This window comes from Bison bison, unplaced genomic scaffold, assembly GCF_000754665.1.
Source record: "Bison bison bison isolate TAMUID 2011002044 unplaced genomic scaffold, Bison_UMD1.0 scf7180017864512, whole genome shotgun sequence".
Taxonomy (NCBI): Eukaryota; Metazoa; Chordata; class Mammalia; order Artiodactyla; family Bovidae; genus Bison; species Bison bison.
The window spans coordinates 1,688,988-1,703,917 of NW_011495066.1; the positions used below are offsets into that span (position 1 = coordinate 1,688,988).

The 14,930-nt window shown below is 44.9% G+C and overlaps 1 protein-coding gene across 1 annotated transcript in view; it reads right to left on the reverse strand.

Moving 5' to 3' along the window:
* Positions 1 to 14,930, reverse strand: part of KAL1 (Kallmann syndrome 1 sequence) — a 190,406-nt gene that overhangs the window by 54,662 nt on the left and 120,814 nt on the right. Inside the window, exon 4 of the mRNA XM_010829905.1 lies at positions 11,124 to 11,346. Coding sequence (XP_010828207.1) covers positions 11,124 to 11,346 — 223 coding nt within the window. The remainder of the gene's footprint in view (positions 1 to 11,123; positions 11,347 to 14,930) is intronic.

A 14,930-nucleotide genomic window follows, 5' to 3' on the forward strand; every position in this document is an offset into this window, starting at 1 on the left:
CAGTCCCTCACAGGTGGCTCCTCGGAACATACGTCATCATTTTGATTTCTCTCTCCCCGCAACGGAGCGAGCAAGTTGCCTGGTAACCCAAAGATGTAAGAACCACGGTTCAAAATAGCAGCCATGATGGAAAGGGGAACTTAGAACAAATTCATGATTCCAAAGAGATCGATGGAACTGACCGAATTTAGCTAGAGTGCAGGGCACCCTGATGCTCAAACCAAGAACACCAGCTGCCCGTAAAGCTGTTCTGCACTGAGGATGAGCGTTCACCTAGAGCGCTGATGCCTCATTTGAAACGGTGAGTTCGGAGCGCTGCATTCTGCTTTCCATGTCTTCAGTCTCAGCAGAGGGAAGGCTACAAACCACAGAGAAGTTCTGACGCAGGTTAGCGGCATGGCTGAAATTCCAACTCATCTCATTCTGATCTGAATTCAAGCTGAGGTCTTCTTATGGTGGGAAATTCTAAAGCCGTTCATCACTGATCTGGATGGAGCTGGGTGATTAAAACGCAGCACGTGTGTATCTGCTCAAAAGCTTCCTGATTTTTTTTAATTAATTGATTTTAATTGGAGGCTAATTACAGTATTGTGGGGGTTTCTGCCAACACATCGACACGAAATCGGCCACAGGTGTACATGAAAAAATACCATTTACTAATGTTTATTCATTTCCAGCTGTGTTGGGTCTTAGCCGCAGCTTGCAGGAGTCACAGAGTGCGGGCTGCCAATCGACTCCAGTATCCTTGCCTGGAGAATCCCATGGACCGAGGAGCCTGGCGGGCTACAGTCCACGGAGTTGCAGAGAGTTGGATAAGACGGAACCACTAAAGAGAAATAATACACAGCCTGCTTTCGACACCCGGCTTCCCCAGACCACACTGCCAGGCGCTCCCTACTGCTATGGTCTGGTCACACGGTCTCCTTCGTTCTGAAATCTCTTGCCTTTGGTTTTCTGACATAGACTCTGGAATATGTCCAGGCTCAGTCCAGATGCCACCGCCTTCTCAGCCACCTTCCCTCAACCTCCAGCTAGAAGTGCAGGGCTCCATTCCTTGCTCTGCCATTCCACGTTGAACCTGTGACCATTGACACAGGCATTCAAGTGCCTCTGACCACAGCCAGCTCTCTGAATGTCTTATCTTCCCTATGAAGCTCAAGCTCCGGGGGTGGGTGGGTGTGTGTGTGTGTGTGTCAAGAACTGGGTTCTCCTCCACCCTCCTCAGCCCCCCAACCAATGCCCCATAAGGAGCACTCTGCAGAAGCAAATGGTGTGGAACTGTTCACTGAAGAAAGGGCCTAGCCCACTGCGTTATCCTCTCAGGAATACGCCTGGAAAAGTAGGAGCAGCCCACTTCTTTATTCTTCTCTCAGGAAGAAGTAGGAGGAAGACATGGCAACAGGGGTAAAAATCTCCGCTTGAGAGTCTCAGAGAGGAATCATCGCAGGCATTCACTGCCACCTCCTCTGGGATCGTATCTATTCAAGGAGCTCACGTCTCCCTCCGCCATCAAGGTCTTGGGACTCAAACATTCCTTTATTTCCTGTTTAAACAGAGCAAGGCTAAGCACCAAAAAAAAAAATCTACAAACAATGAATGCTGGAGAGGGTGTGGAGAAAAAGGGAACCCCACTGCACTGTTGGTGGGAACGGAGTTTACTCAAACTCATGTCCATCGAGTCGGTGATGCCATCCACCCATCTCATCCTCTGTCATCCCCTTTTCCCCCCGCCTTCAATCTTTGCCAGCATCAGGGTCTTTTTCAACGAGTCAGCTCTTCGCATCAGGTGGCCAAAGGGTCAGAAGGCCAACATCAGTCCTTCCATACGAACCAGCAATCCTATCAGCAGGCATATACCCTCAGAAAGCTACAACTGAAAAAGACACAGGTACCCCAGTTGTTCACGACAATAGCTAAGCCGTGGAAGCTACTGTGATTCCATCGACAGACAGGTAGATAGAGAGGTTGTGTTACATACAAACGGTGGGATACTGTTCAGCCATAAAAATGAATTTGACTCTAGTTCTAGTGAGATGGACGAAACGAGAGCCTGTTAATACAAGTAAATCAGAAAGAGAATGATAAAGATTGTACATTAACACATGTATGTGGAATCTAGGAAAACGGTGAAAATCTAAGTGTTCGTCGCTCAGTCGTGTCCGACTCTTTGTGATCCCATGGACTGCAGCGCGCCAGGCCTCCCTGTCCATCACCAACTCCCGGAGCCTGCTCAAACTCATGTCCATCGAGTCGGTGATGCCATCCAACCATCTCATCCTCTGTCGTCCCCTTCTCCTCCCGCCCTCAAGCTTTCCCAGCATCAGGGTCTTTCCCAGTAAGTCAGTTCTTCGCATCAGGTGGCCAAAGAATTGGAGTTTCAGCGTCAGGCCTTCCAATGAGTATTCAGGACTGATTTCCTTTAGGGTGTACTTTGCTTTATGTATATAAGATATATGTATTGTATTGTGTATATATATACATGTTATACATACGTGTAGGGCTGAGTCTTGTTGTATGGCAGAAACCAACACGACACTGCAAAGCGATGATCCCCCAATTAAAAATACATTCCTTTTTTTTTTTTTTTTTAAAGGGACAGAAGATGGCTCGTTAGGTGCCTAACCTCACAGAGCACTGCCGGAGACTGCAAACCCGCCCTTCTCCTTGGCCCTCCACGGAGAATCCTCTAGGGGAAATGCAGCTCCAGTAACTGGCCCAGCGCTGAAGTACCCTGAACTCAGCCGGGGGACCCCCGCCCCCACACCCGCATGCTTTGAGGCCTCGGTCATGAATGTCATCTGACTGCCATGGGCCTCCACACCACATGACTGAGCATCAGGGAGCTGTCAACTCAAATTCCTTCCCGTAAGTATCTCCTTCATTCTGATGGGCAATGATCTCGCCATTTGCACGTGAAGAAATGGTCCATCTGGTCTGCATTAGGGTCGGCTGGCTGCCCTGATTGGGAGGAACTGCACCCTCTGGGCTGTTAATTGTGTGCAGATGGGGCCCGGCCCCCACCGTTGCCCCTTCCAGGAGTCTCATTCTTGCGAGCTCCCCCAGCCTCCTGAAGGCATCCCCGGAACAGAGGACAGAGATCTGTCCTCAGAGTGGTTTTCATTATGTAAATGACTACCATCTTTCTTTATTGATTTCAAACAACTCCGTCATCTGAAATGTAAATGATTCCGTCAAAAATGTCAGAACGCATGGTGTAGCATCCTGCAATATATGGGGGTGTTTCTTGAAAGCGTAGCAAGTCTAAGGCATGGAAACCCAACACTTCAAAAAAAATGTTCAAAACAGACTGATGGAAAAATCGACGAAGGCTGGCAGTCGGCAGTTGCAAATCACCCGTGTTGAGTGTTCATAAAAGGACTTGTCACAAGTCCAGGTGTGCAAGTGCACGAAGATACAGAGTTCCAGTGAGTCATTAATTAGTCACTGCATAACGTCTCTCACTTAGCAGCAGCAGCAGCAGCAGCGTCTCTCATAAAGACAGCTATACTCAAGGCATCTGGGTTCCTATCACATGAGGGCATGCGGTCACTGTATTCAAAATGCGAGTGATTACTTTGTGAAAAGTGGTCCACCTCGAAAATCCTGACGTTTACAAATTTCAAATACTGACAGGTTCATGGAAATACTAAAGCAGTGGCGTCATCAGCCCCTTTTGAAAAGAAACAAAGTGATAACGCGATTGATTGCAGGTTAGCACCCGCTAAAGATGAGCCCTGGGTCTCGGCCACCTATAAAACTGAAGGCCACGGCTGCCTGGCATCTTTCTGTCTGGAAGAGAAGTTCAGCGTTTCTCCTTCCCTGCCCAAACTGACCGCCGCAGCTGGGCGTCAGGAAAGTGAAAAGTGAAAGTTAAGGTCGCTCAGTCGTGTCCGACTCTCTGCGACCCCGTGGTCTATACGGTCCATGGAATTCTCCAGGCCAGAATACTGCAGTGGGTAGCCTTTCCCTTCTCCAGGGGATCTTCCCGACCCAGGGATGGAACCCAGGTCTTCTCATTGCAGGCAGCTGAGCCATAGGGAAGGTCCAAGAATACTGGAGTGGGTAGCCTATCTCTTCTCCAAGGGGATCTTCCCAGCCCAGGAATCGAACCTGGGTCTTCTTCATTGCAGGTGGATTCTTTACCAACTGAGCTATCAGGGGAGCCATGGGCATCAAGAGAGGGCAGTAAATTAAGAAAGAACACCTCTAGACAGAGGACAGTTTGACAAAGCTGTTAAGTAAACGAGAACTAAACTAGGGGGGAATCAAAGGAGAACCCCAACAAACGAGAGCTTGTGAGTCACCCGCAGAAGGTCAGCTTGTGAACATCCCACAGCCTCACAAAGGCGCATGTTTCAGAGACAGGGCCTGGTTCACCCAGCGTAACACTGTCAAGTCTTCGAGACTTGTAACAGCCTTACTTGAAGGGTGAAGGAAAACCTCACTGCTGTTTTTTCCTTCGTGTCAAACCCCAATACCAGCCTGCAGAGGTAACGTGAGGTGTCAGCCAAGGACAGTTCTCACAGCACTACCCCAACTTACATGCCCCAGGGTAACGGGTCACTCCGTGGACCATCTTTTCAAAACATACCGTGTTTCTAAAAAGTCAAGTTTCCGGCGTATGAAGCCTCTGAAGTTATGAGGTCAGCCCGCATCTCCTATACACATGGACTGCACAGAAAGGATATATGTGTTTCCATGAATTTTTATAATTTTTCCTTAGCCCCATAAGAGAGAAAGAGGAAAAAAATTAGGGCAGTGGTTGGCCCATATCAGTTAATGGCAAAAGTTTCAAAAGTGAGTGGTCCACTTAAACAGCAGTGTGCGTGAGTGACCACCTCGATGAGTTCACTGCTGGGCCGGGCAGAGGCTGTGTGCTTTGGTTCTGAACGTCAGTGCAATCCTAGTAACTCCTAGTTCAGTTCAGTTCAGTCGCTCAGTCGTGTCCGACTCTTTCCGACCCCATGAACTGCAGCACACCAGGCCTCCCTGTCCATCACCAACTCCCGGAGTTCTAACCGATGGTCAATATTCACCGAGCGAACAGGGATCCATACTTGTAGACTGAGCTGACCCTTTAGAACTCAACCTGGGGAAGACATTAAGAAAATGCTTTGTGGGCTTTGCTTGGAGGCTCAATGGTGAAGAATCTTCCTGGCAGTCTAGGAGGCATGGATTCGATCCCTGGTCCTGGAAGATTCCCACGTGCCAGGGAGCAACTGAGCCCATGCACCACAGCAAGAGAAACCACTGGAATTAAGAGAGTAGCCCCCACTGCAGCAACTAGAGAAAGCCTGGCAAAGAGACACAGACCCAGTGCAGTAAAAAAATAAATTTATAAACAAAGAAAAATGCTTTCTGGGATTCCCTATGAGATTGACACTTCAGTAAGTTAACGATGAACAAACGGAAATTGAAGACCTTACAGGTCTGTCCAGGAGTGTCTGGTTCTTCACCTGTGTGTGTGTGTGTGTGTGCTAGTTGCTCAGTTGTGTCCGACTCTTTGTGACCCTGTGGACTGTAGCCCGCCGGGTTCCTCTGTCCATGGGATTCTCCAGGCAAGGATACTGGAGTTGGTTGCCATGCCCTTCTCCAGGGGATCTTCCCAACTCAGGGATTGAACCTAGGTCTCCTGCATTGCAGGTAGATTCTTTACTGTCTATGCCATCAGGGAAGCCCTTCACAAGGTATATGCTTCATGTCTCATTTAAATACTGAAAGTAGAAAGTGTTAGTCGTTCAGTCACGTCCGACTCTGTGACCCCATGGACTCTACCCCTCCAGGCTCCTCTGTCCATGGGATTGTCCTGGCAAGAATACTGGAGTGGGCAGCCATTCCTACAACTCCAGAAATTAGCTAAAAATTACCTTCAGAGAAAAAAAGCTCCATGTTCTTTATTAGCCTAAAACGACTGCTTAATTAGTGATGGTATTAGATTTAACCTAAGTGATCCCGATATATCTTTTAACCAACCTATAATATAATAATACAGGGGCGCCCAAAGACAGCTTGAAGTTGAGGGCCCTCTTACCGTAGCTGGACAGTCACAATAGAGATGACAGGACAGCTGGGCAGGTGGGATTAGGCCCTGGAGGTGTGTATGATGTCAACCACCAGATCGCCCCAGAGAGGCCCGCAACCTCAGCCTCGGCGCTGCGGGGCTAACAGTGGGACTGGTCGAGCTCAACCCGTGATGGAGCGTGTTCTTCTTGAGGAAAAAGTCTGTACTTCAGAACCACTGTTCTGTATCCCACATATTTGTGCTAATATACAACACTTGAGCTTTCCTGATAGCTGAGTTGGTAAAGAATCCGCCTGCAATGCAGGAGACCCCGGTTCAATTCCTGGGTCGGGAAGATCCACTGGAGAACAGATAGGCTACCCACTCTAGCATTCTTGGGCTTCCCTGGTGGCTCAGCTGGTAAAGAACCCGCCTGCAATGCGGGAGACCTGGGTTCCATCCCTGGGTTGGGAAGATCCACGGGAGAAGGGAAGGGCTACCTAATGCAGTATTCTGGCCTGGAGAATTCCATTGACTGTATAGCCCATGGGGGTCGCAAAGAGTCAGACACAACTGAGCGACTTTCACTTTCATACAATACTTGTCTTTTTCTGACCTACTTCACTCTGTATAACAAGAGTTATACATCACTACACATCACTACATCACTACAAATGAAACCATTTTGTTCCTCTTTATGTCTGAGCAATATTTCATTGTATATAGGCGTCACGGGCTTCCCAGGCGGCTCAGTGGTAAAGAATCTGCCCATCAATGCAGGAGACATGGATTTGATCACTGGGTTGGGAACATCCCCTGGAGAAGGGAATGGCAACCCACTCTGGTATTCTTGCCTGGAGAATCCCATGGATGGAGGAGCCTGGCGGGCAGCAGTCTATGGGGTCACAAAAGAGCTGGACACGATTTAGTGACTAAAACAACAGCAACATCCATGGGCCATATCTTTATCCCTTCATCTATTGACGGACATTCAGGTCGCTTCCGTGTCCCGGTTATTGTAAACAGTGCTGCAGTGAATACTGGGGTGCGTGTGTCATTTCAAATTATATGGTTTTCTCAAGGTATATGCCCAGTAGTGGGACTGCTGGATCATATCAATGCATGTATGCGGAGTCTAGAAAAAATGGTACACAGGAACCTGTTTGCAGGGCAGGAAGAGAGACTCAGCCATAGAGAAAGAACTTGTGGACATCATGTGGGAAGGGGAGCGTGGGGCGACCAGAGAGAGTACCACTGACATATACACACGATATATACACTAACATATATACACGACCCTGTGTAACACAGATAGTTAGTGGGAAGCTGGTGTACAGCGCAGGGAACTCAGCTCGGTGCTCTGTGATGACCTGGAGGGGTGGGAAGTTTAACAAGGAGGACATATGTGTACAGATATATGCTTCAGAGAGAAGGGAAAATCTCTCTATGTGTACTTAGATTTTTTTTCCCCCCAAATAATCCTCTATTATCCTTATGCTCATTACGCCAAAATCACTTGCAAGTCAACAGAGCCTGTTTATGGTCTTGATGGTTGGCTCTCTGTGAATGCCCTTTCTCCATAAACATCCACGTCCAGAGTTACTGGTAGCAGACAGGGGACTTCAGCCCTGGAAAAAAATGCATCGTGTGAAGGTTCAAGTGCAAGCGTCCTGGGACTTCCCTGGTGGTTCCATTGGTGGAGAGTCCGCTTTGCAGTCAGCGCAGGGGGTTGCAGGTTCAGTTCCTGGTCGGGGAACTAAGATCCCCCATCCAGGACGAACTAATAAGCCAGTGTGTTCTACAAGTACTGGGCCCGGGCGCCTCAACGAGAGAGACCCGGGTCCCACAAACTATACAGAGCCCCCACAAGCTCTGGAGACCACACGCCACAGCAAGGGAGAACCCCCATACTGCAATAAAGAGCCTGTGCGCTGCACACTTAGGATCCTGCATGCTGTTAACTAAGATGGGACACACCCATAAATAAAGAAATATAAAAAAAATAATAAATCGTGGTACCTTTTAATTGTTAATCATTTATGCTGGCCCTCTCTGGAATATTCCCCTTATTCTCGGTGAACCACGCATACTTGAAATTCACAACGACTCTTCACTGCTTTCACACAAAAAGCATAATTTATAGCGCCTCTTTTAACCACCTTACTTTTAAAACAAAAAGGTTTTGCAAATGGGTTTTCAACAATCCTCCTAATAGCATCCTATTTTTATGGTAAATGCAAATAGTTAAATAGCAAATGATCTCTAATAACAGAAAAGGTTTCCTAAGAGTAGAGTGTTAAAAACTTAAGTGGTGAGAGATTTTGGCAGAACTCATTCTTTGTGGTTTATAATAAAAAGCGTGGAAATAATAAAACTCAGATCCATTAAAGAAATGTCAGTCTGTTAAGAAAGAGAAAACAGCAATTATTTTGAATTTGAGATAGTAACTATGCCAGGTTTCCAAGGATCTTAGGGTGAGAAAAATGGAAAATGAGATGGATTATATAGACTTCAGATAAGAATGTTTCCAACAGGAAGCTGGAGGAATGCGGTGCAGCTATGTGGCTTCTGGGACACCTGAGTTGTTATAAGTCTAACAGTGGACTTCTGAAAATGTAAGGACGGACTTGGGAAAATGCTCAGCAAGCACTGAATTCAAAACCAGCAGTGCAACAGTATCAACTTGATGTGTGACAGTCAAAGTGACAAAGCAAGAGAGATTTCTCTTTCTGCTTGTAATGCATAATGCCAAGTAATTCTGTTTTTCTCTTCGAATCACACTCCAAAAAGTAACCAAATGCTACGTCTCTCAGAGTATACTTTGATGGCGTCCAAAACTTGTGCATAACACAATACCATCGGTTTGGCATGAAAGAAGTTGGTCATGTTTGCACAGAGTCAAGTAACACTTAGCATACAGGAGTCAAGTGCCCTAGAAACTGCCTGTGAAGGCAAAGTGTTACATCAGCTAAATTGTTTGAAAAGCCTCATCCCGGTCTTTTGGAAGACGGCAATCTTAGCATCTAGGATCTCAAGTGAAAGTGAAAGTCGCTCAGTCATGTCTGACTCTTTGTGACCCCATGGACTATGCAGTCCTTGGAATTCTCCAGGCCAGAATACCGGAGTGGGTTGCCTTTCCCTTTTCCCAATCTTCCCGACCCTGGGATTGAGCCTAGGTCTCCAGCATTGCAGGCGGATTCTTTACCAGCTGAGCCACCAGGAAAGCCCAGGATCTCAAGATATTATTAAAAATACTAAAAGTCCCTGCAAACACCCTTCTTTTTTTTTTTTTTCTAACTTTAAATTTTTTATTTTGTATTGGGGTATATAGGCCAATTAACACTGTTGTCATGGTTTCAGGCAGACATCAAAGGGACTCACCCATACGTACACATGCATCTTTTCTCCCCCAAACTCCCCTCCCATCCAGGCTGCCACATGACATTGAGCAGAGTTCCCTGTGCTGAACAGCAGGTCCATGTGGGTTCTCCATGTTAAACACAACAGTGTGTCCATCCCAAACTCCCTGACTATCCCTTCCCCCATCCTTCTTCCCTAGCAACCATAAGTTCCTCCTCTAAGTCTGTGAGTCTGTTTCTGTTCAGTAAGTTCATCTGTCTCATTTTTAGATTCCATATGTAAGGAATGTCATAGGACATTCTCCTTCTATGTCTGACTTACTACCGTCAGTATGGCACTGTCTAGCAAACACACCTCTGTTCTTGGATAACGCAAACAGAAAAACCACAATACTCACGCGTGCATTATGGCTTTTTCAAGGGTGCCACCCCTAGCCTATTTTCCAAAGATCTAAACACATTTACTCGTGGGAAGCCAGTAGAGCCTCGATGGTTTACTCACTTTCGAGAAAAACACACCATCAAGTCCCTGAATTGATGATGGCCTTCCTACATGGTCAATTTCGGCAGGATTCATATAACATATCCATTACTTTTTAAAGACTTTTTATTTTATGTGGACCATTTTGAAAGTAATCATTGAATTTGTTACACCATTGCTTCTGCTTTCTGTTTTGGCTTTTTTCACCACGAGTGGAATGTTAGCTCCTAGACCAGGGATCAAACCGCACGCCCTCCATTGGAAGATGAAGTCTTGACTACTAGACTGCCAGGGAAGTCCTGATAATAACTTTAACTGGAGTATAATGATTTTTATTATATATGTATTTACATATTTTATTATATATATTTATATATAATTTTTATTACATTTATTTTATTATGTATTTCATTATTTTATTATATTTACAAACACATAAATATTCATTATATTTATGTTTATTATTATATTTTAATATGTATTCATTCTATTATATTTTATTATATATACTATATATTAAAATATATTTTATTATATGTATATTTTATAATGTAATGTTTATCATTATATTTACTATATAGTCATTCTATTAAAATGTATTTATTATATCTATTACATTAAATATAATATACTTTATTATATTTATATTTTATGAGTTGTGTCTGACTTTTTGCGACCCCATGGCCTGTAGCCTACCAGGCTCCTCTGTCCATGAGATTCTCCAGGCAATAGTCCTGGAGTGAATTGCCATTTCCTTCTCCAGGGGATCTTCCCAACCCAGGGCTCAAACCCAGGTCTCCCGCATTGTAGACAGACGCTTTACGGTCTGAGCCACCAGGGAAGCCAAGGGTGAAGGAAGAGTATTATATTTTAATATATATTTATAATATTAAAATATACTTTATTATATTAAATATAATATATTGTACTATGATATATTTGATTAAATTAAAATACAATATATTTTATCATTTTTATTCTATTCTATTATTATTACACTCAATGGTGTTATATTGAGTCACGAGGCTGTCCACAGGAAACCAATATTGTAAATCAACCGTACTTCAGTAAATACATGGATAAGTGTTCACATGGATGATTCACTGCACCACAATGTGAGTTCACAAATTTTCAGATGTTTGTGTGACGCAGGTTATTTTTTCCTGCAGCTCCGTGTTTCCTGGCCATCATCACGTCTTTGATGGACACCCTCTCCCACGCGCACACACAAGCAGCTGTGAGGCTGCAGGCCCCTTCACCCCGGCTCTGCCCTGCTCCTCACCTTTGTACAGAGTCTTGGGCACCTGGCAGGTATGCCCGCAGCCATTGGAACAGCACTTCTTAACCCCAGAGCACTCGTCGTCCGCGTCGCAGCTTTCCACGCAGGCGGCGGCGAACCCGCTGGCCTTCTCTGGGGAGGGGCAGTCTCCCTGCTTCACCGACAGGATGTACTTGAGGAACTCACAGCTGGTCACGCACTCGTAATTCTTCTTGGGGAACAGAGACTGTGAGAGAACAGAAATCCTTAAATTAAAGACTCATGGGGTCTGATGTCCACGACATCGGAGAGTCAGGTCAAAATTCTGAAGCAACTTCAATGTCCTTCAACAGAGGGATAGATAAAGTGGATGTGGCACATATATGCAAAGGAATATTACACTGCCATTGAAAAGAATGAAGTCGTGTCATCTGCACCAACGTGGATGGACCTAGAGATTGTCATACTGGGTGAAGTGAGTCAGGCAGAGATGCAGAATCATTGTATGACACCCCTTATGTGAAGAATCTAAAAAGAAATGATACAAATGAACTTATGTACAAAACAGAAGTAGATGCAGAGACTTAGATGTGAACTTACAGTTGCTGGGTTGGGGGAAGGATGGGGAGAAGGGATAGTTAGGGAGTTTGGGATGACATGAACACACTGTTGTACTGAACACTACTGAACACAGAGAACCCACAAGGACCTGCTGGACAGCACAGGGATCTCTGCTCAACACTCTGTAATAACCTTATGGTTCCCAGGGGGAAGGATGGGGGAAGGGATAGTCAGGGAGTTTAGGATGGACATGGACACACTGCTGTATTTAAAATGAATAAGTAACAAAGACTTATTGTACAGCAAAGGGAACTCTGCTGTTATGTGTCAGCTTGGATGGGAAGGGCATTTGAAGTAGGATGGATACATGCATATGTTTGACTGAGTCCCTTTGCTGTCCAACTTGAAGCTATCACAACACTGTTAATCGACTATACCACAATAGAAAGAAAAAGATTAATAAAAAATAAAAAGAAACTATAGTTACTCCTTTTATAAAAGTGATGATCATCTCATAAAGTATCTTTTATGTAAACTCCTATTTTCATATACAGAATATATTTTAGAATTTAAAAAGCTATCTCAAGTCCTTTCTGGAAAGAGTGGAATGTAAACAAATTTCATCATCAATACTGTCAAAATGGAAAAAGAGGAGGGATGTGCGTATTTGTATCTGCATGTGCGTAGGGAAGGAAAGAAGAATCTTGCTCCATCAGATTTTTCCTTGAATTGTTTACAAAATAAACGTACTTGCTTTCTTTCCCTCTCAGTCATGTCTGACTCTTTGCAACCCCATGGACTGCAGCCCACCAGGCTCCTCTGTCATGGAATTCTCCAGGTCAGAATACTGGAGTGGGTTGCCATTCCCTTCTCCACGGGATCTTCCCGACCCAGGGATCGAACCCAGGTCTGCTGCACTGCAGGCAGATTCTTTACTGTGTGAGCCACCAGGGAAGCCTCAAAGAAATGATATGTTGATTTTCTAAAGAAGTATGAGCCATGAACTGTAACTTTATATTAGACGCAACAGATACACATCAATGACACACACACATCCACAGATCATGGTTAATACATTCTGAGTCCCGACCCTGTAAATTTAAAGTACAAATTTAATGTACATGCCATCAGTCCTCTGACAAATACCAGGGGGAAATTTCACACTCTTTAATACAAAAAGTGGAACACTGGAGGTACTAGGTGGAAAAAGTTCAGTCCCAAGGTTTGAATTCAAATTGTAGACGTCAATACAATTGATTGTTAATAATTACATTTAGAGTCGGACACGACTGTTAGCGACTGAACAGCAACAACAGTCATGTATAAAATTTGAAAATAATATGATCTGATTGGATTAAAATCGCATCTCAGCTCAAGAACTATCCAGGTAAGACAGAAAAAAGGCTACATTTTCAATACTGAAGTAGCATAAATCTGTAGATAATTAAAAAAAACTTTGTAAAACATTTAAAGCATTATCAGTTCTTAAGGCTTTTCTCTCTTAGTTTCACAGCTCACTGTTCTCTTACTTTCGAGATCTGTTTTACTTCACTGGCTTTTGGAAAAGTTCTAAATTCCAGTCCAAATCTAAGGAATTGAGGAAGCATGCTAAAGGATCGGGAACAACTGTGGAGTGTTGGTCAACCTTCCTCTTTCAGCAAAGTGTATACATTACATGGGTTGAAAGAAAGCCCTGAAGTTACCCAAATCGCTGGCCCCTGCAGCACAGGCTGAGCTTTGCAAGCAGAAATGATTTTATTCAAGCTGGTAAGTGTTTACTGCTGGCTAAGTTAGCAATCACAGGGACTTAAGTGTGTATTATGGTGTAATCAAATCAGCTGAGTGCAAACTTGTTCACATATGAAAACGAGGTGTAACTTGGAATCAGAAAACAAAGAAAGAGCTCTCTGTCCACGTGACTCTAATCACCCATGTGCCGACCACCATGCCCTTGAACCGAGACAGAAAAACAGAGGTGTTGTCTCCTCCTGTTGCTAGTTTACTTGCCGAGCTAACAGGTCAAAGTCAAAAACAAACACAGGGGCAGAGACAGACCTGGAACGTTGGTTCCCACTGAGAGCGAAAGCAGAATGACCATGAAGTGAAAGTGTTAGGCGCTCAATCCCTACCGACTCTTCGCGACTCCATGGACTGCAGCCCACCAGGCTCCTCTGTCCATGGGGATTCTCCAGGCAAGAACACTAGAGTCGGTTGTCATTTCCTTCCCCATGGACTGTAGCCCACCAGACTTCTCTGTCCATGGGGATTCTCCAAGCAAGAATCCTGGAGTGGGTTGCTACGCCCTCCTCCAGGGGATCTTCCCGACCCAGGGATCGAACCTGCATCTCTTACATCTTCTGCATCACCAGGCAGGTTCTTTACGATCTGAGCCACTACGGAAGCCCTAATACAAGGGGATGACAGGACTATTTGCTAATTAGTGAGTTAAGTCTCTACAGTTACTATGTGAACTATTGTTCCATCAATTGTTTCAGAGTGTAGTCACTGTGAGAAACCCTTAACAACATTCTTTAAAAAAAAAAAAATATATATATATATATGAAAACAACGTTTTGAGTGTGTCATCTAAATTCAAGTTTATGGTCTTCTCAGTCTTTTTATTTCATTCTCTTTGATTCAACTGAGTGTATTAGTCGCTCAGGCATGTCTGACTCTTTAAAACCCAGTGGACTGTAGGCTCCTCTGTCCATGGGATTATCCAGGCAGGAATACAGGAGTGGGTTGTCATTCCCTTCTCCAAATGACCGTGATTTGTACAATAATTTGGATCTTCCAGTGGATGTGAGGGTTATTCCATACAATTAAATACATCTCCTTTTCGTGAGGGTTTCACAAACGTGATTTTGCAGGAGGATGATTGTTTTGAGGTGCATGGAAAGAAGTTGGGAAAGTTCCTGTCTGCGCTGGAGTTTTCTAGACTGGTCCCTGAGCTTGTCATGTTGCAGATGAGATGATGAGAATTACAAGAGACTGTGCACACAGACAAACGGGCAATGCCGTGCAGAGTGGGTCACACCAGATACTCAACAAGACTGGACCCACGGACGTCTCTTTTGTTTCCCCACTGCTACAGATTTCCTGTGTAACATTTCCAGATTCTTCTGTTATTCTGACCAAAATGCTACAGAGGCCACAGCAAGAGTAGCTTCCCCAGTGATATGACCACCCACAAGTCTCCAACGTGCCCCTCCTAGGAGGCCCGGCCCTGAGACCTCTAAGGAGGGAACTGGGCCCCCTTGGAACTTCTAA